Genomic DNA, 25,951 nt, shown 5'->3' with positions numbered 1-25,951 from the left:
GGCTGGCTACTGAAACAAGCTCTGCCAGATGTTGGACATCTAACTCTTTTTATCCCTTCCTCCTTAATTTATGATAGATATCAAAAATAAAGTAAAAATGAAAAAATTCTTTTCCACAATGAACTCTATTCAATCCATAATAGGATTGGTAATGTTTTAAGGTTTTTCAGTGCCATGGTTACTTTCCGAAATTGTCTAAGAGAATATGAAAAAAATCTTGGCTGAGCTGGGAAATGACGAGACATTTGAAGTTTAATTCAGAATCTCATCTTGATATCTCTACCTCACTTTAATTCTAACTTTCTTTAAAAGAGCTATAGCTTTTCACTGGTTGAAAATGACAATTCATAAAATAAAAACCAATCAAGTTATTTCCCAATGAATGAGTTCAACTGAACTTCATCCAAAAGCTATATTCAGGGGGTACAAAATGGTTACAAAGTATAAGGAATTTTTAAAATAAGATTCTTAAAATAGGGAGTTCTTTTTAGGGTGTGTCATCCACATACATATTACATTTGAGGAAACCTTAACAGATCCTCACCAAACCTAGAAATAAATCACTTAATTCCCATAACCAACCAACAGACAGGTGTCTACTTTCTGCATGTCTATTTGCAACATATAAATGTATCCCCATGTCATAATATGGGAATTTAGTATTTTCCATAATAAGACAGTATGCACTTTCCAAAGTGCTCTGCTTTTGGTTCTTTCTATACTAATAGTCACACCTAAAAAAGAAAGAACAAAAGAAAAGCAACATTACATAAAGCAGCAGATAACCTAGCTGAGTCCTGACTTACGTTCTGACATGAGGTCAAGAAAGAGAATGTTTTCAGGTATTCTCAATCAAGGGAATGGTAGAGGGGGCACCATAGAGGACAGCTTTCCTTACCTATGTCTAATTAGATGCCCCAAATAGCCACCTAATGGTTTAAGACAATGAAATCTTACTTAAATTTTAATGACAATTTTAAAAGTTATTAAAATCATGCTAATGGAAGATCTCACTTTTTAGTATTAGTTTTGATACTATGTTAAGCCATCTGCAAGTGGTCATTATTTTGCTTGTAAAATATTCATTACTCTGAAATTTTTCTTTTGAAAACTCCAGTGCAGGCACTCTGATCAAATATAAGTCCTCAAGAAATGTCCAGAGAACAAACAGTCACTAAAAAGACACCTTAATAAAGTTGAAAAATTCATGACAGTCACACAAAAGCACAGCAGGTACAAAACTAGAAGCTAGTTCTTTCCCATATAGATATTTTTTACTCTTGTCATTTCTAACAATGACTCTGCCATGTAAGACAAAGAGTTAAAATTCATTAAATACACTGTGTTATGTATATCGGTACATTTTAAACTTCAATTTCAAGTCATCCATTCCATTTTTAAATGTTTCCGTTAACTCTCAGTAACTGTTGTTTATCTCAGTCACACCTTCAACCTATTGAAAGAAAACATTGTTTTCCTCCTTCCAAGAAAATGCTCTCTTATATAAAAGCAATTCTAATTACAAAATGATAAATCCAAGAATTAGTTCTTTAAATTGAAAAGCAAATTCTCTTTTCAGCTAAGTACTTTTTTACACAGGCTAAGGATCAAATTGAGCTGCTGCCTTTCAGCGCTTCTGCATGATAAGCCTGGGCCTCTGGATACATGTTTTTATCATGTCCTTACTTAAAGAACCCTTACATAGCAAAACTCAGGACAGTCCTCCTGTCAGCACTCACAGAGAGGACCACGTCTGAGCTGAATGAAGGTGGCACCTCTTCTCATACCTCTGCTGTAATGATATATTGGCCCAAAGGTGCCTTAATCAATTACTGTTACATATCAATTCCTTTCTATTAGGGCAGAAGAGACAGTGAAAGAAATTCAGGAAAAGAGAGAGAGGAGGTGAAAGGAGAATAAAGGAAGAAAAAACTTACGTCTGTGAGAACAGAAACAAGAAGAAAGAACAGACTAGCCATGCATTTAAGTCATTAAACAAATTGCTGCCAACCAAACAGAATTAAGACTTAAATAAACCCCTCCTCAACAACACACACTCTAAAGACAGTAGCAAAATAATACTGCGGTCCAAAAATACTGAATAAATAAGATGTCAGATATGCTCAAGAGAATCAGTGTTTCAATGAGTAAGTTCCTACTGTTCAAGATTATTTTCATTTTCTTAACAGAGAGAAATGAAAAACTGATGGGTTTAATTAAAGAAAAACAGAAGGATATTATTTTGTTGTTAAAGGATCAATTCTTTCTTTAATTGGAATGATGATTAATAAGCTGAGAATTTTATTTCTAAGCTAGCCAGTTTGAGTAATATGTTGTTTTTCCACAATTACTCCCGTTGAGGAAGGCTTTGTGAATGAAGAAATGATACATTGCTTCCTCTCTCCTCCTGATCCTGTGTGGCATGAATTGCTAAGCAGAATGTCTGAACAGAACCAGAGTGCACAATGTCCTCACCCAAATGAACTCCAGTCATAAATTTTTCACCTTAGGGTTTGAATGTACACTATGAAATTTGCTAGGCTTCCTACAGGGAATGCACAAATTAAGAAAGAATCAATACTTTTATTTTTCCTATTTTCTAAACTTACTTTAAAACCTGGAGAGAAAAAAAGCAGCATAGGTCATGATCAGTAAGATGTTGGATGTCATCGCCCCTGGTATCATTCTCGGCTTGTCATCTTCACATATTAAAAGTTCTCAGAAGTTGAGTTGCTCAGAATATTTTTTTCATCTCATTTTTCCCTGCCTGTTTACTAGTTTACCTTATGGGAACAATTCCCTCCTTTACACAATGTTTTGCTTGTATATGGCCCTTATTTCTGAATTACACTTCTTTTTCTTTATTTCTCCAAAGTCATCAAAGTTCCTTGAAAGGGTCTCTGACTTCCCTTCCCACCACCTCTCTCCTGGTTAATGCAAATGAGTATAATCAAGCAAAATGTGGAAGCCAGCTGCTTTTCAGAAATAAAAATGGCATCAACTTTGGCAGACGGGTGAGATCGCTCATTGCCTACAGTCCCCAAAATCTCTGATCAACGCCTAGAGAAGGGTGGTTATGTAGCTGCAAAAACATACCACCAAAGGTATGAGAGGATTTTCACATCGTGAAGAAATCACTCTGCACACAAAACAAAACAGGTTCCAAACCTCACATGAAAGGAAATCTTGGAACCAATATATCCCAAGTTCTTTGAATAATAACTTATGGGGGAGGTCCAGAAAAATTCTCTCTCACTCTGTTCTCCCGACTACCACAAAGTTCTCTGACAATACTCTGGAAAAAAGGAGTTAATGCCTACCTAGATCAATGCAAACACTATGATTGAAATGATGACCACAGCTTAAAGTAAATTACAGTTTGTTCGTTCATTTCTTTTAAGATATAGATAGACAGACAGACACATATACATTTATTTTCTAATCAAGAGTCACAAGTTCAGAAAATACCTCTTTGGCTGTACAGAGTAATTTAACTACTCATGTTTATAAGGGAGATCCTCTCAAAAGCTTGTAGCTTGATAAAGCAGATGGCCAACGTAACTTTCTTTCAGTGAGTGCGTGTAATACACATAAGGTGAGAAGGGAGCAGCACTAGAATTTTTGTTTTTCATTGAAATGGATGACGCCAGCTTGCTATCTGTAACGGTCTGTTCCTTTGGAATCAACTCCCTGTGTCACAACGACCTGGCAAACTTGAATGTTTCACTATCACTGGAGTCCTTGCAATCCGGCTTTGGCTGTGACCCATTCACTTCTGCCTGGTCTTCTCAGAGATGCCTTACTCAGCATCTAATTAGTTAGGGAGGATTTGCCGCGGCTCTTAACCCTGACACAAGAGTAGGAGGATGTGCTGCTGTGGTAGCCCAAATCTGTCCTGTCACTACATTAATCAGATTTCCATAAAGCCATGCATGAATAATTGGATTTATCAGGGAATGTTAAGATACACTCATAAATATAATTATAAAGAATACCTACAATTATAGATAAGATATCTGTACCTTTAAGGGATTTATTTTTCAACTGTGGTTACTTGACTCACCTTAACCAAAAAAAAGCTTTACAGATGATACAAACACACAGTAACAATTTGCAGATGAAAGAAATATAAAAGGAATAATTTCAAAAAGACCACCTACTATGTTCAAATTTATTTAAGACATCTTATTAAAAATAAACTTGAAATTTGCATATAGGTTTTAACATAATGTATACACATCTGAGAATATATTCATGGTATGCTTTATTTGCATTAATGTGTATATAATGCCATGTATGTCACCTAACACTTTCCCACTGCATTACAAATTAGGGTCTGCACGCTACACACAGACTTACAAAGTACAGGCCAACACCCAACACCTGCCTCCATGCTAAAACTTGGATTTAAACAATTACCTAAATATTCTATGTTAGTGTTACGTAATCAGAATAGATGTCAAGAATTATATTTGAATATATGTTTATACTTAAAACCTCAAAATAAAACACTCAAATTAGAAAGGGGAACTAAATTGGAGGTAACAGCCTAGTAATTCAACAGGCTGAAATTATATGCTTACTATTATAAACAATTTTTTAGCATTAAGACCATAAGTTTGGTCAATTTAATCATCTTTTAGTAAAACATGATTACCAAATCACACTAACTATAAGAAGGGGAGTAAAAAGGGAGGAGAGAAAAGTGCAGAAACCTAGGAATAGATGATGCCAGGCAATGAAAGTCATTTTCAAAGACCATTAACTATCAACTCCTTTACTCAGGGCTCTGATTAAATAAGAATATACATCCTGAGTTAGAGGGATGTCTACATGAGTGGGATAGAATTTAGAACAAAAATGTACTGCACAAGCTATAAAGAATGAAACCACAATATACAAGCAGGCATCTGACTTAAACTGTATATGTGCTTTTAAACTGATAGTGAATAAACATTCAAATTATTTGGGTGGAGAAAAGAAGTCAGACAAAACCATCATTTCCATTTTAAAATAGAGATTCCACAAACTAAAACTGTATTTGCCTATATGAATAGAAAGATCTAAAAGACTACTGGGAGAAAAATTCATATCGAGCAAGCTTTTAAATGGATTCCAGCAATGTTATTCTATGTTTCTTACAATATATTTTATTTATCATCATTTCTATGAAATGTGCTAGATTTTATATTAGTAAGAAAGTTTGCTTTACTCTGTCATATCTCTGGTGAGCAGATGCTCGGGTATTAATGTAAATAGTTGATTTAATTTTTAGCTTTCTTGGTTTGCCCCTCACCTATCTAGGAAATGATTTCTCTGGTGATAACTAACACATCATGCTAATGAGAGAATCTAATGCACAATAGAAAAATGTCACTACTAATAATATTTGCATGAAGTTAAATAAAGCAACTGTAAGAGAATGTCAGACAGTTGTTCTTTAATAAGACACAGTTTCACAATGAAATTATGTTGTTAATTTTGTTACATCATTGGGTGAATCCTAAATTACTACATAATGATGCACAGAATCATTTATAATTCTAACTTAGTATTTCACTCATGTCTGAAGAGACCTTATTAAGGGATCTGCATTTTATTTGAAACAGGTTAAATATACCTCACCAATAATAAAAGGTAAATGTCTCTAGTAATGGGTAAAACGTGTGCTATAGTCATTTACCTGTTCCGTTTTCACTTCTGAAAAGATCTCAAAATATATTAGACTCCTGCATCCCTTGGGGACAGCTTAAAAAGAATTTCATTTAAAATTCTCTCAAATGTACAAAATATTTACAAAAATGGGAGGAGGGGAATCACCTTTTAAAAACTGATTTAAAAAAAACTTCCCAAAAGCAGGCCATATTTTCTGGTTTTTTAAAAGTACTTCATGAGGTTGAAATGGATAAAAAAATCTTCCGGACTCCAGGAGATTAACAGAAGATGAGCAAAGGGTTTCTGGTCATTCTCGACCTGCCACTGATCAAAGTGACCCAAACAAGAATTCCCTTCTCAAAAGTCAAGAGTCATGCCCTTTAAGGTTACCAAACATTTGTCTATGTGGGGGGAAATTATGCCTTCTGAAAAAAATAAGTCATACTTGAATATGGAAGAAAATGAAAATAGGTAGAACAATGTGCTGAAATTGTCCTATCTGGAACTTTAGGGGAAGATACTTAATTCTAACAAACTTAAATTGGCTTTGGATTGTGATGTCTTTTTAGCAGTACTAGAAAGACTAAAGGATTTACATGTAAGCAGATGCAACTTTGCTCATACAAAAGACAGAGCTTTCTATATGCCTACTTCCTAATGTATCTATATATGACATAAACTTAGAATATAAATTTCAGAATTGATGAGCCATTTTCCGCAGCAAGTTTTGCAGTAGTTAAATAATACTGGTGGTGAATTCTCTAAAACTCAGTTTTGAAAACTACTAGTCAATCTCTTCTAATATTTAAATAAATGATCAGGTAACTCTTTTGGCTTATCATTACAGAAAACTTTGAAGAAATGTACCCAATAGATTCATTTCTTAAGCTAAACTAATTTTTTCTTAGAAATTAGCAATATACAGATTTCTACATACTTCATAAAAATGGACAAACTTATCTAGAGTAAGATAAAAGCTAGTTTAAATGTGGAAATTGAAATGTAGTAGTTCTTGAAACTGTTGTCTTCAAGAGATATCAAGAAAAGTCTTCAAGAAAAGTCTCATGAACCACAACATATACACACATACACTGTGAAAATCAGCATTGCCGATGAACTATAGGTAAGGAAAATAAACATATTAAAAATGTATAGCACATATATTTTTAAATTTACACAGTTTGAATGAGTTTACACAATATTTATACAAATTAAAATGTCATTCTAAGGAAGAAAAAAGAAACATGTAACCCTATACCTTCTTTTACATGCTTTATAAAAATGCATAAGAGGTAACATTTAGTAACCAAGATAGAAAAAAAAGGGAAAGGATAGAGTTACTAACTGCATCAAAACCAAAAAAAAAAATAAAAATAAAGAAAACATAAGAAATATAGTTTAAATCACAAGATTTTTAAAAAAATGTAATTGTGCTTTTCTCCTTTATTTTACTACACCATTTAGTAAATAATATAATTGATATATAGCCTCTTATAGCATCTATCATGCGTAAGTTACTTTCCTCTATTTCTACTCTCTCCACTTATTCACTGAGGCTCACTATGATACACAGCTATACAGGTACACACAAAACAGATCTTTATATTCCCCCAGAGTCAAACAGCTGGATCAAAGGCATCATAAGAGCTCAGTTGTACAAGTCTCTCTCTGAGTGATTTCAAATTATTTTCCTAATTCTGATCCATCTTTTATATAATTTACTTTTGTTTTTTAGAGAAAATAAAGTTTTCTAAGACTTAGTGTGCTTAGATTCCAATCTACTTGAAATGGGTTAGTGCCAAAGAAGCAATCTAACACCATCTATGTGGTTCAATAGCCATTTATCAATTGATCATTATCTCTATCTGGCTTTATTAACTCTTTTCTAGCTAGAGGGAGACCTAAACCAATCTTCCCTACACACACACAGACACGCACACACAAGCACACACACACACACTCTACTAACTCAAAGAAAACCCTGATGTGACATCTAATTTTTTAAAGTACAGTACAAGTTATTTGGTCCTGAGTTCAGAGAAAACACACCCTGTGTTCCAACCATGAAGAGAGTCACCCAGCAGAGATGTACCTCAGAAACGTCTCTCTCAAATCACTCTGCAATAACAAGGAATATCTCTGGGAGGAAATGAACTTTTTAACTTGCAAGAATGGGAAACAGCACAGAAAAGAGTTGCTTATTGGGTTTATGTTGATTGCGCTTAAATCCCAGCTTACTGTATCAGCAGTAATCAGGGTCCCTCTACAGGATATGTCAAAATACACCTTATTCAAATGCATTTATCCTATCTAGAAACTCTGTGATAAAACTGTTCGCTAACTAAACGCTACCAAACCCTGGCTCTGTGCACTCCATCTTTTGCAGAAGGATTTCTGAACTTGTGGCAGTGCATAACCTGGCGAATTTTCTCTCTTTCGTTAACAATACTTCTGAAAAAAAAATCTACCTCAATAAAGTAAAACTCATGAACTTTTATAAGCAAAACAGTTTTTTCCCCCCCAAAAAAGCAGTTGCGATTTTTTTGAGTAAGTGGGGAAATATCAAATTCTAAATAACTGCCATCTGCTTAAAATCAAGTGCATTTGTCAGTCATACTTTGGCGCTGTGTGGATAATAGTATCCTAAACTCCTGCTTTGTGTGGGTTTGGTGTAGGCTTTTGGAGAGCAAGACGTGACTAGGAGGGAGGCACCAGGGAACTTCCCTCCCTCGCTTGAGCACCGTCCAAGATGAAAGTTTCTGGGTTGTTTCCCTTCGCTTCCTCTCACCCTCGCTCCCCCTCGGAGCCGCAGAGCCAGCAATTGTGCAAGAGGAGCCGGGCGCAGGGCGCGTATCACCGAGCGCATGGTACGAGCCACCGGCTCAGATGATTAATTATCAGTTGCCGCTGGCCTGGCGCTAACACGTCGGCGTTCCCGGCCCCGCCAGCGCGCCCAGCCGCCTGCGCCGCAGCCCGGACCGAGGAGCGGCTTTGGGGAGGACCCGAGGCTGCGCCCGAGCGTGAGTGCGCCGGCCCCGCGGGCAGGCGATCGGGCGGGCGGGCGAGCGAGTGGGAGCCCGTGGCACCGGCGGGGAGCGCGGGGGAGCGCCGAGGCAGGCGGGCGGCCGGCGCGGAGGAGCGGGGACCCGGACCGGCACAAGCTCCTGCGACCCTCGGCACATCCTCCTGCAACCCTCGGCACATCCTCCTGCGCCCCTCGTGCGCGCCCGCAGCGATTCCTGCACAGCCTCGTCTCCGCGGGTCGGGAGTCGAGCTGCATCCGGCCCCATGCAGTCCGCCGGGCTGCTGAGGGGACCCCCACATTTTTATGACTGGCTGAAGAACCTACTCCGAGCTAGCAGACACTTTGATGAAGTGATTAATATAGACAGAAAGATCCATCTGTTGGGTGGTGGCTTTAAAAAAAAAATTGTCTAACAGAAAACAAAGAAATAAATGAAGTGTCTCCGTGACCCAGGCAGGACTGTGAAACTTTGCAAGAAACGCCTTTGCTTTCTTTTACTTCAGTATCCTTTTCCCTTTTTCTTTTAAGGAGCCCTTAGGGAAACCGTGAAGTAACCCTGCACATTCCACTCACACAGTTATGACAAAACAGAGCCTAACTATGAAGTGATCAAATTTTTTTTAAATATCTAGGAAAATACCAGAAACAAAAGTGCACATAGCAATTCAAGATTTCTTTTAAAAAAAAAAATTAAAGTAACTTACCTGTTGGGACATTCTGAATAAGAGGTTAGTATCAGCGTTTTGCCATGTCCCCATGAACCCTGGTTCAGCCGTAGTCGTTCTGGTTCCGAACTGCATGGAGTTGTCAGTACAGGAGTCTCTTAAAGTCAAGTCTCTTGCCCTCTTTGGCTCTCTGTCTCTCAGTGTCTCTCTTTCTCTCACATCCACTTCTGCCTCTTCTGACTGAAAAGTGAAGGTGGATTTTTTGAGCCTCTTGGCAGCCAGTAGCAGGAGTGTAGTGTAGTTAAGAAGCTAGCTGAACTGTGCATTTCATTTGGGAAGGGGAAGATTTGGGGGAGGGAGGGGGTCAGAGCTTCCTTCGCACCTTCTGCACAGATACTCCTATCATTTATGCATAGATTGTGACTCCCTGAGCTTGCCTTTGCTCGGTTTAACAGCTGCCTGTCAGGTGTGCAGGCAGCACTGGAGACCCAACCATCAGCTTCAAACTCTCAGCCACTGCATGTCATTGGATAGCAGAGCTAAGAGTCAACTGCACTGTTGCACTGTCAGGCACCAAATGACACCCTGCACTCACCCCTCTCCAGACACACAGATAGATGCACACTGTGCACACTCCAAGCAGCACCATGATCACGGACAGTACACCGGGCAAGGAGGAGCTGGGACCCATCCCAGGGAATTTTTCCCAACAATGCTTTTGGATATAACATGCAGTAACTGACATCAGTCTTTGCTTTAACATTTTTAAACTGCTATGCTTAAACATTTTTTTTCTAAGTACACTAGAAGAAATATATTCAGCTGTAAAAGAATATAAAGTTGGCTCAGTTGTTGTCTAAATGTTAGCTCCTAACAGTCAATAATATGTACTGTGCTATTTATAACAACATATAAACTCCTAGAGAAAATAATATAGAGAGAGACCTGACCTTACGTGCTAAAAAGTAAATAAACCTGGCAGTTAACATAGAAAGATGCACAATAAACATTTCAGGATAAATACATATGTAATGCCCAGTTCCTCAGGTCATTAATTACTAAATTAGATGTTAAGTAATAAGAAACTGAAGGGCAAGAGGAAAAAAAAGTGTACCTTTTCTTAAAGCTCAAAAGTAGAAAAAATTCCTTTGTTAAAGTTCCTCGATGAAGCATCTACAATATCCTTTCAAATCATAAAAAAGATAAAGATGAAGAAAAAATGCCTGTCCCATTTCAGGCAAAAAGTAATGAATACAAATACTCCATTTTTCATTCAAGATCTCTATGGAAAATCCTATAACATTTTCCTGCCTGCTGAAATATAACCTTGAGAGCATGTTGTATTTTTAATTAAACCAGTTTTAAAACAAAACATCTATTTATTAGATAGTCTTTATCTACCTTATTGATGGAAAAACAAAACTGAACAAAATGCACTGTATATAAACAGTAACTTCAAAATGGAAAGCTAAATTCATGTCATCTCATAAAAGTAGTCAGCGGGAAAAAGCCATCCTTCCTAAACTTAAAATATAAGGAACATTAATCTTCAACCACCTACAAATATTGAGGACAAATGTACCACTCTCCTTGCTCCTTCTTAACTCAAGAATAACAATAAACCTTACTCTCTGAAACAACAAAAGAAACAGAAAAGAGCTTCAATGGCAGCTCTGTGTCATTAGTGGACAATGAGAAAAGATGAGAAAACGTACACTATGTTGACACAAATGTGCCTTCCTTTCTAGAACCGACATCTCCTGAAAGCTTTTCTGTTAAACTTCCCTCCGGTTCACCACCATTAAGCACAAAAAAGTCTCAAAAGCAGCAAATTCAATATCTGAGAAGAAACAAACAAGAACCCAAAGAACTGTTGCCTTAAAATATATTAAGTCCACCTGTGGTCAATAAAAATATTCTTGAGGGGGGAGGGCAGGAAAAGCCCCTATGAGTCAATTGTCAACAGTGACTGTACCTTTACAGCTAGCTATTACCCACTTAAACTCCCTCTAAAATTTGCTAGCCTCTTGATTTCTGAAGTGGCACTCAGTGCCTCAGTCAAGCTGCCTGCTCAGCTCCTGACCTTCCCACTAATGGCTGTTATTTGTGGGAGGCTTAAGGACACTGTCAATAGCAAGCTTCCTCCGCTCCTCTCAGGCTTGGTTGTATCGCTTTGCCTGCGTGTTCTCTCTCGCCTCTTGCTCTCCTGCTCTCCCCCTATGTACTCTCTCCCTCCTTGCTTCCTCTCTCCTTCACTCCCTCTTCCTCTTCTTCAAGCCACCCCCCCTTCTTTCTTTCATTCTTACAATCCTCTTCTTTCCCAGGTATCTTCCTCCCATCCCAACACACACACACACACACACACATCCAACACAAAAATCAACTGGCATGCAGCAGCAAGCACCTGCAGTAATAGACTCTTTTATTAAAACTGTTATTCTGCAAGACTTGAAATTCCCTGTGGACCGGGCCATGTCAAAGCCGATATAATTAACTAGAGGCTCAGCAACGGATCAATTACCAGACAAGCAAGTGATAGTGAAATCAATGAAAGATCATCAGCCACATTATCAGTGTTGCAACTCATTAGGGCAAAACTGAGAAATGTGCTCAAAGCGAGCCCAAGCAAGGTGGCATTACAAAACAAAGGGCTAATTTGGAGACCCTGCTGTGAACAATCTGTAACAGAATTAGCCTTTTTTCCCCCTAAACTGCACAGCTCCGTAACTAAATGTGACAGACTGAGAGAAGCAGTTTATTAAGACACCAACCCCAAGTTTATTTAGTTCATAAACTCTCTCCTAGAAAATCAATACAGTCTGTACAGGGTTATTAGGCTGACTAGCTAATACATCCAAATCTGGTCTGCCCGGCAAGCAGTCTTCTGACAAAATGCTACCTAGCATAGGCAAACTGAGCTTTTTCAGATATCAAGGTCTGAGGTTGCCCTAGATGAAACAGGTCTGCAACGTAACTAGTATCTGCATGTTACTGCCAAGGCACAAGCCTCAGAAGCACCAGGATATCTTCCTAAGGTTTAGAACATTTTTTTTCCTCACTAAATCTAGCATATGAGACTGCACCTGCTAAATGAATTTGATCAAACAAAAATTTTAACTAGTTTGAAAGACTAGTTAGCAAACAGCAAAAGCTTTATTACAATAAGATTTAAAAAACCCAAAGACTTAATAAATGAGTTAACCAAAAAAACCCTCAAGGATGTAAACATGTGCTTTGCAGATCGTTAAGTTTTGAACATTCATTTTAAATCGTTTTGGAAATACAAATTTGATTCCTCTAGTAATTCCCAAAATGCATGACTCGAACTTGCCACTCACTTCCACATAAAAACATAGCATAATATGTACAGTTCTTGATCCTGTGATTATTTTCTGCAGGACACCTATGTAATTTTAAGGATGCATACACAAAAAATGTACCTGGAAGAGACAGAGATACCTTTGAGTCTGTCCACTGGCTATATATTCTGCAGGTTATGTGACAATTATCAAGAATCATATTTTAAACTTTTTCAAAACTAGAAGTGGAGGCAGGAATCACTTTCACAATAATTGCTTTTTTGTTGTTTGATTCAGTGTATTTCAGGTTAAAGAATCACAAATACAACAGTCCATGTGTTGGCTTTCCCACATTAACTGATAGTGAAAGATGGATCATGGAAATTAAAAAGTATACCAAGTAGCTCTAAATGGCACCCAAGTTATTAAAGACATTATGGGAATGTGAATACCTCCATCTCACCACAACACATAGCAGAAATATACTTACACAAAGAAAAAAACTCAAATGCAGTTTATGATGTTAGAAGAGATTGTATAACAAGGAGAAAAGAAAGACAACAGCTTTTGGAAATGAATCCTGATGTTTATAATGCCTTAACCTTTAAAATATTCCAAGGACTCCCACTGGCCCCTAACATGACTTCTGTGTACTGATGCTGAGATACTAAATCATAAACCTCAAAAAAATTATTTTCACAGAAATTAATAAAATCCCATTTATAGTCTGCTGTAAATAAACATTTTCCAGCTAACTTTTGAGCTGGTACATTTAAGCATTTCATAGCTTGTGATTTTAAGTAATCTATAAAAAAGTTAAATATATATATTCTGAACCTACTTTAGAAATGCCAATGCTTTAGACAGTAATTAAAAGTTGTAATTATAGAAAAAAAATTTAAACCTTTTTGCACGTAACTACATACTGTGCATGCACCCTCGAAGAGATCCAATTAGTTGCAAAGAATTTGCATTTCAGTTAGTGTGGGATAACAAGACTACAGGGAGGCACAATGCAATTCCACCAGTAGAGTAAGAAAGTGTATTCTTTATTGTTAGCTCTGTAGCAATAATTCCCACAACTGATTGATTGTTTAAAATATTACTGATCTTTTCAATATTAGGGTATGGGGTGGGTTGAGGTTTTTCCTTCCTAAAAAAGGGGGGCGGAAAAAAAATCACATGATGTAACTATCAACCACAATGATTACCTGCAGAAACAAATGAACTAAGGATTTTATTTTTCATGTATGTTTGTGGAGTGTTTCTTTTTTGGAGGGTGGATATTGTATGCCTGTTCTATTCTTCTTGATACTCATTAATATATTTCTATAAAACATATTGCTTTATTAAAATAAGTTCCGTAACTAGGGGTAGGGGAACCTCACAGAGACAGTTCTATGTAAATGTATATGGTTTTGTGATAAAGGGATGCATTTAGTACACTCAGAAACTACTGAAGACTTTCATTTCTACTAGCTATGTTTCCAATAATGTAAATCCTAAGCAAATATCAAATAAATGTATAATGTATACACACAGTATAACAAGCATCTCTAAGACTTCTGCAGGTTCAAGGAACAATACCTATAATTCCCTGGGTTCAGTTCAGCAGCTGTTAACAGATTCTGTAATCTGTAATGACAGTAAACTGGCCTTTGCGCCTCTTTTTTTTTTTCACCATTCATTTTCAAGGCTTGGTTAAGTACAGAGCTGGGTTAAAGATCAGTGGTTTTTCATGTGACACACGCTGGTATTCATCTAATGGCTTGTCAAGACAAAACTGTCCCTGTTCTTGCCAAAATAATAAAAATGACGGTCCACATCACATGACAATCAGTACTTCCTTATAGCAAAACAACTCCAGCTTTTATAATTCATTTATTTTAGAGAAAAAAGTTTTAATAACAGGCTATCCAATCACATATGTGGAATTAGGTTGCCACTCTCAAAGGAGATTTTTTAAATGTTTTGCCTTCTCTTAACTTCAAAGCAACATGTAAACTAGTTTCTGACCAATCAGATTTTATGAATAAAAACAAATAATGCTAAAGCTACAGAGACATACAGATTAGGTTATAATTTAATATGCAAGTTATACAAAATTAGCAGGCTGGACCCAGTCACAGAAGTGGGGGGAGACCAGTGGAAGAAATGTCATTTTCTTAAGAACAAAGTATGGGACTTGCCTTGCAACATCTGTTGTGCTGTGTGAAATGTTAACAGATGTCTTAAGTGAAAAAAGGAAAAAGAATTAATAAAGGAAACCTCCTCTGAACAGATAATCCAACAAAATTTCCATATTCCTGAGGAAAAAAAAAGTTGACAGCAACATTTCTCCCTTGTGAAACCTGCCATTTCTATTTTATTATGCAAAGTTTCATTTTCTAAGTGAAGTTAAGGGGGGGAATTTTTGACTCACTATAAAGAAAAACTAAAACTAAAAATTTGAACTGAGGTTTGTTTTTTTTTTCCCTTTGTGAATAATTATATCATAATCTAAGCTGTCTGTTTTCCCCTGAGTCACATATGTAATTTGATGGGAGGACAGTGAAATGTTCGCCCCTAAAATAAAACCACACAAAAAGTTGAAATATTACCCTACTGTGCCTAAATGTTTTGGGATAAAGGATGGAGGGGAGATTAAAAAGCAGCTCTTGGGCTTCCCCGGTGGCACAGCAGTTGAGCGCTGGGTTGCGAAGCTGCCCGCAGCCTCTGCAGCGCTGGTTCGATCCCCGGCTGCTCCCCCGCCACCAGAGGAGGGTCCCACATGGTGCGCAGACCTCTCCTGCCACCCGCTGCTCCCCTCAGCAGTGTACTTCGGTCCTTCTGCCTGCTCTGCTCCCCGCTCTGGCTCTGGTGAATTCTCTCACCCTCCCGCGCTTCTGACTGTGCCCAGTGCTTGTATAAATAAATAAATAAATAAATAAAACTTAAAAAAATAAAAAGCAGCTCTTGAAAGAGTCTTGATTTGAACACATCCGTATGCATCAAGGTGCTCATCTTCACAATTATGATTCACCTATTATGGGTTCCTAATTTCTTTCAGCCTTGTGAGGGATGAAATACCCCTCTTTCCACAAACAAGTGTCCCACAGCAGGAAAGTCAGACGAAAGTCCGAGAAGAAAACACTAGTTGGATTTCAATATTTGGATTTTAAGAAAGTGGAAAAAACTTTCTTTTATAATTACCAATTCTCATTCATATTTCAATTTACTAGATGATATTGCCAAGCCTGAATGGAGCAGGCCCTAATCAAGATCTAAAAGATTCTACGTGCATGCCAACTACTGTACCTAACCTTGTGTCCGCTTATGTGTGAATGAACTGAATAATGCACCTGTATTCTATATATATAAACCTTCTTTGGGAATGTCATTCTATTGTTTATTCTTTTAAAAGCTTGAGACATAAATTTGGGCTAACAGTTCATGAACTAAATCATCAAAATGCAGCTAAGGACTTTACAGATTCAAATGAAGGAATTAAAATATTGTGTCGTCAGATATCTGAGTCTCGTTCACTCCACTAACAGAGTACGTGTTACTTCGTGCTTACAGCTACACCTTCTCCAGATGGCTCTGGCAGCCTAGACTGGGCATTTCAACATATAGAAACCTCAGCCAGAATAGCCTGAAGATTTCAGGGGACAAGAACAAGGTCCAAGTTGTAAACAAGACATGTAGGCATGCCTTTGGTTTTTGGTTAATTTGTTTTTAGCCAAAGCATTGTGGGTACTAAATGCTCTGGTGTTTATTCACAGAAATACCACATTAGAGCACATGACAAAAAAGTTAAGTGTGTACAAAAGCAAAACAAAAACAAAAACTGATCACTTTCTAAAAAAGAAAGATTTTGGACTTGAAATAACATTATGTGACCTCAGACCAAAAGAGGCAAAGAGGCCTCCTAAAATAAGGTCTGTACAGCACACAGGTTTAAATCACTTTAAACAGTGGCACAAGCATCACCTGTGAGCAAATATTACCGAAAAAGTTCATCTCCAGCAAAACAGAGAAACCTCTCTGGCTGATACCTCTCCTGTACCAACTAGAAAATCAGTGTGATAAAGCATCTGACAACCTAATCAGGGGCTCAGTATCAGAGAAACATATCAAAGATAAAATGAGATGCCATAATCTTTTGATACACTACAGAAAATTTAAAATACAAAGATTTGGGTAGGGTGTGGCAGACGGGGAAGTTTATAAAATGTTAGGAAAGTGATGAATTCTTAAATAAGACATTTACCGATGCAAAAGCATCTAGTCAGCATGAATCAAATCTCCAAAGGATCAAACACTTTACCTACCCTGCTCTGGTTTAAAAACCATCAAGTGACTTTATCTTCTCTCAGGTACCAGCAGTGATAATGGCATCTGTCTACCATAACCTAAAATCAATGTTTGATGAGAAAATCTTCTAGAGGAATAGAACCACTGATGTGTTTCTTTAAATTAAGATCAAAAAACAGATGGGAGAGCATGGGGTACGTCAAGGTGAGGTGGAGTTGGGGGAAGAAACACCTTTGTATGACTATGGAGAGCTCCAAGGATTGTAAAGGTAGAGTTAATGTCTTTATCTACTTCCTTCTAAAGTCTGTAGACCAAGATGTGTGCAGCCACAGCATGAGTTTAAATTCTGTCAGAAAAATTTGAGATTCACTGACACCCTGCAACTCTGCATTGAGTTATCTGAGAATAGCAAGTCTATTATCAGTGGTACCTCCTTATATGAAATACACAACTTAAGAAATAAATTCAAAAAGTGAAATACCAGGGTCTCCCTGGTGGCACAGGGGTTAAAAGTCTCAGTGCTATAAAGCTATTGCCAGCCACTGCAGCATGAGTTGGATGCCCAGCCAGGGAGCTACCCACATGGTATAGCAGACCTCTCCGGTATCACCTGCTGCTCCCTTCAGCAGTGTATTTCAGTAGATCTGCCTGTTCTGCTCCCCAGTCTGTCTCTGGTGAATCCTCTCACCCCTCCCCCGCACCTCTGGCCTACACCCCAGTTCTTGCATGCATAAATAAATAAAATAAATCCTTTGTAAAAAAAAAAAAAAAGTGAAATACCAGAAACTTGGGATTTCAAAATCTTTGAAAAAGACCATTGTATATGTATACATATGAAATCCAGAATATACCATAAACTCATAAACAGCAAGTTAAAAATAGGAAGACTTAATGTGGCTTGGGTATGAATAGTGATAACCTTTGGTAGGAAGTAGTGGCTGCAGGAAGCACAAGTAAAACTTCTGTGGTCCAGGAAGTGCCTAAATCTCCATCTACTTGGTGGTTCTAGGTATGATCACTCTGTAAAAATACATCAGACTGCATACACTTAGGACGTGCACACTTTTCTGTATACGTTATACTTCAGTTTAAAAAGCTACTGTTGGGCCTCCCCTGGTGGCGCAGCGGTTGAGCACAGGGTTGCGAAGCTGCCCGCAGCCTCTGCAGCACCGGTTCGATCCCCGGCCGCTGGGCGAGGGTCCCACATGGCGTGCAGACCTCTCCTGCCGCCCACTGCTCCCCTCAGCAGTGTACTTCGGTCCTTCTGCCTGCTCTGCTCCCCACTCTGGCTCTGGTGAATTCTCTCACCCTCCCGCGCTTCTGACTGTACCCAGTGCTTGTATAAATAAATAAATAAATAAATAAATAAATAAATAAATAAATAAAATCTTTTAAAAAAATAAAAAAATAAAAAGCTACTGTTAATGGTACCACTACTAAAATCAGTATTAACAATAAACTACAACTATGTGAAAGAAAGGAAAAGAAAAAAAAATAATCAAGAGTGGGAGAGAAAAAGGTAGGAACCGAAGAATGCAGTTACCTTATCACAATCAAAAATCATTCAAATAACTGCAATCCTAGAAATGGGACTATAGAGCTTAGCTGGAGGAGGGACCGGGAAAGGGAAGGGAGAGAGGAAACACAGTTGACTGTGGTTGTGGATGCTGCACTGTAACAACAACTGAAAAGGGAAATCCTGTATTTCTAAAATACAAATCGGGGTAAAGTAATGTTACCCCAATAAAGTAAAATTTAAAAATAATAACTGCATGGGCTTCCCTGGTGGCACAAGGGGTTAAGAGCAACCTATAAAGCTATCCGCAGACACTACAGCACAAGTTCGATCCCGGCCAGGGAGTACCCACATGCCACAGCAGACCTCTCCTGTCTCTCCCGCTACTCCCCTCAACAGTGTATTTCACTCAATCTGCCTGTTCTGTTCCCCCGTCTCTAGTGAATCCTCTCACCCCCCACACCTCTGGCCTGTAACCCAGTTCTTGTATGCATAAATAAATAAATCTTTAAAGAAATAAAAAATAATAAACAATAACTGCAGCCCCATGTACTACTTGCAATAATTTCTTGAGGAATCAAGAAAGTATCTGAGTTTCACAGAAAGAGGCTGAATGTGGAAGAATGTAAAAGGATGAGGAAATGAGTAACCAGGTGAGAGATGCCTTAAGCAGTCAAGGAAAGAGTGTGAGTATACCCAGGTTTCTTAAATGGAAAAGAACAATACGCTTCAACTTGAAAAATGTCTGTACCACAACATGGACTCCCGAAACAGGCTTGCCAATATTGCAAACAGAACCTGTCCTCTGATTTGTCATTATGACTACTTAGGGATCTGTCATTTGGGCTAGGTAGAGAGTGTGTCTGTTCAAGAGACTGGGAAAGAAATTACATATACCCTAAGACAGTGTTACATGGAGGCACTGAGAATATCAAGACAGATTAAACTAAACTAAAACAAAACCTGTAAATCTGAGGCTACCTGAGGTGAAAGGTGGGAGTGAGGAGCAACCGGGTGGTGCGATGTGGTAACACACCTTTGAAGACATGTACACCTCTACCCTGAAACAACATATTATATGTTCCTCTTACCCTCCAACTACTTTTTTAAGTGTTAATAGTCTCTAAGGTTGACAGCAGCCAACCCAACTATTAAATAAACCCCAGAGAAAATGGGAAGTAACAACATGGGAAAAACTGAATAATTTGCTAATTGGTAAGGGATAAACTTTTTCCCTAACCCGTTCAGTTTCTTGCTTTCTTTTCTTCCATTTATTATAAAAAGACATTTTAAATTAAATGTTTTTAGTCACTGTTAGGGAATACTGATCAAACCTCTACTTGCCAACTACAAGAAAAACGTGGGGAACACACAAATTAAGACAAGACTAAGAATCCCGCTCAATAGAAGTTTAAAATCTATTTATTACAGGAGAAATGTATGTCCAAAAGTAACCTTAATGAAACAGAGTGTGATGAGAGTACAGAATCCTATTCAACTCAGAAGATTCCTATCACTTAGTATGGAAAGAGATAGTTTCTTCGCATAGGCAGCATTTGCTCTGGAATTGAAGAATCAATTATACTCCTAGAGAAAGGATCTAATCTGACTTGAACATAAGGTAGGATCTGTGTAGAGCAATGACGAACACGCTGGCTAAGAACAGGGACTATTGTATTAGGAAGGATCCTATATGCCACCATAAAGAGTTGATATTTATCCTGCTATTCAACAACAAAACTGGTGAAGGCTTCTCAACAGTAACTTGGTATCATTTCTGTGCTCTAAGAAGATTTACCTGGCAGCGGCAAGACAGACTGAAGTGGGAAAAGACAGACTCAAAGACACCAGTTTGGAAGCTAATATAATAAAATGGATAAAATAACTACAGGCAATAGGGAGGGGGGTAAAAAGAACAAGATACAACATGTAGCAGAGGAGTTAAAATCCAGGGGACAAGGATGATGATAAAATGTGGGTAACAAAGAACACGTCAAAGATGCCACCAAAGCATGGCTCCCAGATCTGAGAATCCTAGTCAGTCTTCTGAACATTGCAGTTGTTCAGTGTGAGCATGGGAAAACAGCAGCAATAAACAGCATATTGTGCAGGTGACTAAGCTACTAAACTGTTCAGAGAACAGACAGACTAGGATTGTCAGATCTAGGAGCTATACACAGATAAGTGACACAAGAGATGAAAGAAGGTGGCCAAAGTTAGCATGTCGGGAGATATCCCTAGTTACTGGGTGAGAAAACAGAGGAACAATATTAACAGATGGGTCATGACAATTTCCCAATATTCCAAATGACAAGAAAACAAAGAATTTTCAGAAGTAGCATGGCCAGGAGTTTTAAATGTTCTAAATACAATGCTATATGTAGAATATAGTAAAAACCAAGTGTACTAGTAAGTAGTGTACATACAGAAGAGCAAAACAAAATGCACAAGAATGAGAAATATCAAAATCAGAATATAATGCTTGAGATTGCAGGTACTGGATAAAATCCAGAAGGGATAGAGGTGACTACAATATAAACATTAAGTTGTCTCTCCAGATGCATCTCCATATTTTTATTATTAGTTCTCCGGCTTGAGTAAATTGATGTTCTTTACACGATTCCTCATATATATATTTGTGGTTGTAAATTTTGTAATTGGTAATTCAAGTAAATTTTGTGTCCTAAGAGAGAGTTCTTAGTAGACAAATGAGTCTCAGAAGTTTCAGAATCCAGATTCTAAAAGACTTATGCAAGCAAATTTTGAAGGCAGGAAGAATGAGACATTATGTGGGGAAATTTTGCAAGTAAAGAGAAAGATAGTATGAAAGGTCACAGGGCCTGGGAGAAGTGGTGTTAGTGTATTTGTTTTATTTCTTACCACAGGGGAAAAAAGTCTATCATAGGTAAAAGGGACAAAGACAGAGAAGAAAGAGGTGCTGAAGATCTAAGCGAGAGGGAAAATGGCATAGAGACCCTAACGTGATCAAGCAAACAAATGAAAAGGGTACCCCTGAAGAAAGCAATTTTTTTTTCCTCAGAAAACAAATGTAAGAAATACAAAAAAAAATTAGATGTTTAAAAGTATATATATTGAGGGGCCTCCCCCAGTGGTGCAGCGGTTGAGCGCTGGACTGCGAAGCTGCCTGCAGCCTCTGCAGAGCTGGTTCGATCCCCGGCCGCCGCCAAGGGTCCCACATGGCGCGCAGACCTCTCCTGCCGCCCGCTGCTCTCCTCAGCAGTGTACTTCATCAGTCTGCCTGTTCGGTTCCCCGTTCTGGCTCTGGTGAATTCTCTCACCCTCCCGTACTTCTGACTGTACCCAATGCTTGTATAAATAAATAAATAAATCTTTAAAAAAAAAAAAAAAGAATATATATATATATTGAGAGTGCTCATGCTGGAAAGTCAGTTTACTATCCAGATCCATCACCCCTCTCCAACCCCACCAAAGAGGCCCTAAACGGTACGCTTTTTTAAAGAGTTGGGGCTTTTACCTTTGGTAATTCTAGGCCAAATAGAGTGCTTAACATAGTACACGCTCAATAAATGACCACTGTGTAAAAGAAAATATCATTTAAGAAAAGGTGAAACACTTGCCAAGAGACAGACAGGATGAAACAACTGCTGGAGAGCAGAAAAGATTTTGATACAACTGAAGAGGGCAAAATGAAACTTTAAATCAATGAGAAATAAATAAAAGAATTGTAAAAGGCAGAAAGGACTCAACTTTGATTACCCCCAAAATATGAGAAATTGCAAGCAACTGAACATGGATTCAAGAAAGTATAGCTCAGATTTCTCACTATGGGAGCAAAATACTTAGAACCAGCAAAGAACACTAAAGCAAAATTGAAAAGTGTCTTGCTCCAAAACATATACCTATTAAGAGTACATTGTAAATCACTGCCTTTATTAGGTTTCTTGTCACAGGTCTTTTCTTATATATATAATTATTTTAATTAAGGTAACACTGGCTTATAACTGTATATGATTCAAATATAATACCTCTTGATTCAGATATATGATTCAGATCCTACCTCTTCAGGTATATAGCAACAACACCACACACAACAGCATATATTCTTAGAAAGTAAAGCACTTAGAATTGATTTTTGGATGAAATTATTTAATCTTCATACACATGCCATCTAATTCTAAGTATCTACTATGTAGGGTTTACCTAAATGTCTAATAATTTATTCCTGGCTCATGAAATTTCCCCAAAACAAGCAGAAATCAGAAAGTTTATACTATGTCACACGTGATTTGAATGAGGGAAGTCAGAGATGAAACTCTTCATTAACAGACAAGAGATGAAACTGAGGAGAGCCAAGTTCCACTTCTTCATGATTCCTATGTCCAGAACTACAACTACGGTCCAAAGTCACACCAACTCTTTGCATGATTAGGGAAGACTGCATTAGTAGATGTGAGTACTCTGGGTCCAGAATCCTCTAGAGAACTTACAAATGATGCGTTTCATCACCTGGCCAATATCAGCAACCACCGAATATTCACCTCTGGGACTTGGAGAAAGACATCCACCTCCTGCACTGGAAACAACTACAGTCTGCCTGACTAAGAGAGTCCTTTCTGTGAGGACCACTGTCTAAGTGACCTGTCATAGAGCTTTATAAAGCAGCATTAATACTGTGGGCCAAAATGAGATTGATCTTTGAGCTTCGTGGTCTCCTGTTGTCAACGGTGCATTATAAAACCAATACTAAATACTTTATAAACAGGTCTCCCTACAGTGTATTAGAAAAACAGTGCATATTTCATGCCCCATAGTTAGGTAGCCACATATCCATCAGACAAATAAATTATTTATTAGGTGCTCAGAAGTGCAATAAGAGTCAATACGCTAACTTCTGAATACTTATAAGCTACTATTTCACTGGAAATTGTACCTGAATGAAAAAAAAAAAAAACAAAAAAACAGCACACTAACTGAATGGGGGATGGAAATATCCCAGCTCTCTTAAGTATGCTGTTAGAAGGAAGCATAAACCTGGCAGAGAAAAGACAACTATTTCTGTGCCTTGAAAAGTCTTAAGTTATTGAAATTATAGAAAAAATACTACCTACCTAGCTCCATGTTAACTTTCATTCTCTTCTATATAGTTTTCTCTGGTCCTGCTACCTGGGAGACAGCTCAGGAAAATAAAAATTGGTAGAAACAATTCCTGCACACTCTAAATTAGGCCAGAAGACAACCACCACTCGTGGTTAGCACTTGACATCTCCAAGGAACTACACAATGGCTTAAGAGTACAAGTTTTCTGCTACATGCACAGCATGGAACTTGGCACTTATGAATGTAAGATTTAAAATAGGGCCTCCCCTGGTGGCGCAGGCAGTTGAGCGCCGCGCTGTGAAGCTGTCTGCAGCCTGTGAAGCGCCAGTTCAATCCCAGCCGGCCAGTGAGGGTCCCACATAGCATGGCAGACCTCTCTTGTCACGCCCGATGCTCCCCTGAGCAATATATTTCGTCAGTCTGCCTGTTATCTTCCCTGCTCTGTCTCTGGTGAATCCTCTCACACCCTCCCGCGCATCTGGCCTGTACCCTGGTTCTTGTGTGAATAAATAAATAAATCTTAAAAACAAAAAAATATTTAAAATAGCTTTTTTTTTCCCCTTTTCTATGTTCAATTGAAGCTTCTGAGTTTGTAGACAACCTGTGACACAGACCAGCATCATCATCTTTTCTGGCCCCACCCTTTTGAAAAAGGACCTTATGTTCAAGACTGTATTCCAGTCTTTCAACAAGGAATTTCTTCAGCTGGGAGTTATTTCCCAAACTATCAGAGGCGTGGACCTTTGTGTAGTATTGTGGATGCCATGGTTTCACATGTTGGCCACATTAATACTGGAGAGCAAGCATCTGTAACCCACAGCTGAGTGTGCTCCAGCCCCAAAGCACCCGCAAGGCCAATGCCAATGCAAACCACTCTTCCCATCCCACATCTGAACCACACTGGTTTTCTCCAGGAGCCAGGAGCTGAGATACAGTTCTGAAAATGAAGGTTTTGGGTTCTTTCCATTCACATGATGGGTATAGAGTGTTGAGAAGAATACTTCCAGAGGAACTGGCTCTTTTTTTCTTCCCATTGCACACCAAGTGAATAAACCATAAAGAGGTTTACAGTGTCTTACCGTGTTCCAAAATCTCCCAGGGGGAAAGGCTAAACAGATAAATATATAGATGTTTGCACACCGTATTCATTTTTCTTTCTAGAGTCTTATAGTTTTAGCCCCATAGGCTAGCGATTTTAAGGTTGGAAAATATTTTATGTGGGTAGGAAAAAGAAAAGGAACTAACGAAGAAGCATGAGAGAGACCTGATTTCATATTATTGTCTCAAAGAGAGCTCCTCAAATCCTAGAAATAATGAAATAATTGATGTAAAAATGTAAGGCAACACTAGTTTCTTGTATTACTCTTGCTACTACAATCACTACAGCTAAGATGATTATTCATATTAATGAGTTTGGTATGTAGACAAACTATAAAAGACACAGTCTCTGACCTCAAGTACTTATCTCTGTCTTTTGGGATTTACTCCTTCAGCTAGATTTACTTTTATTCTTCATACCCTTGCCCAGAGGAAGTGATCATCACTCAGGTCTTGGCACATTTCCATGGGTGGGGTTTAAAAATGGCAACGAGAAGAGAGGGAACTTTTGGCCTTGGACAGAAAATGTTGGCCCCACAGCTCAGGATGTCTATTTTGTGACAGAAAGAGATTTAAACTCCCTGTGAAATTTTTACACTGGCCTCACTGAGCTTTGTCAGAAAAATCTTTTAAAGTGTGAAAGCAGATAGTATTCCAGTGCTTCAGTACATCAAGCACACATAAGCACAAAACCGATCATCACACACAGATGAGCTAATAGTAGTCAACTGCCCGCCCTGTGCATTCAGCTATTTGTGTGCACACACACACGCACATGTGCTATATAACACACACACGTGATTATAGACTATGCAGGGGAGAAATATCCATGTAGTCATTCTGCCTGATCGCTGAATGCCAAAATTCTGCAGTCAGATTATTTGGGTTTGAATACCTGAGGAACCTTAACTAATCATGTGACCTCAGCATGTTAATTAACATCTCCAAGGGTTAAAATTCCCCTATAAAAAGGAAATACCAGTTCACAGAATTGTTGTAAAAATCAAAATTTTTGATTAGTGCAAAGGGTATGGTTGAATACTTAACACACAAAGACTCTAGGAATATTAGTTGTTACGTATGCATATGTGCACAAAGAGAGATTTTAAACTAGCATCCCACAGGCCAAGTCAGGCTCTCAGGTCAAGTTTATTTTGCTTGGCTCCCTCCATGGGTGTGTATGGGTGTGCACATGTGTTTCATTAGCTACCAACATGTTTAAAAAAAAAACACACACAAGACATTTTAAATTAAACTATGGATTTCTAGTTGCAGGGAATGAGACAGGAAGAAGCAAAAGGTGGAATGTCAGGTCACT

At 38.2% G+C, this 25,951-nt stretch overlaps 1 protein-coding gene across 3 annotated transcripts in view; it reads right to left on the bottom strand.

Annotated features, from left to right (window-relative positions):
* The window catches only part of BNC2 (basonuclin zinc finger protein 2), a gene marked incomplete at its 3' end in the record, with an annotated part of 284,054 nt that extends 274,442 nt beyond the window's left edge, over nucleotides 1–9,612 (bottom strand). For 2 of the 3 annotated variants that reach the window (XM_084238936.1, XM_084238935.1), the window contains exon 1: nucleotides 9,385–9,612. In XM_084238936.1, coding sequence (XP_084095062.1) covers nucleotides 9,385–9,480 — 96 coding nt within the window. In that variant the 5' untranslated portion in view covers nucleotides 9,481–9,612. The remainder of the gene's footprint in view (nucleotides 1–9,384) is intronic. The other variant, XM_084238934.1, reaches the window with a different exon arrangement.
* Between the last annotated feature and the right edge of the window lie 16,339 nt (nucleotides 9,613–25,951).

The sequence above is a fragment of the Talpa europaea genome (assembly GCF_964194135.1).
Source record: "Talpa europaea genome assembly, chromosome: 7".
Classification (NCBI taxonomy): domain Eukaryota; kingdom Metazoa; phylum Chordata; class Mammalia; order Eulipotyphla; family Talpidae; genus Talpa; species Talpa europaea.
The sequence above is the reverse complement of the archived record's forward strand: the minus strand, read 5'-3'. Positions and strand labels throughout refer to the sequence as shown.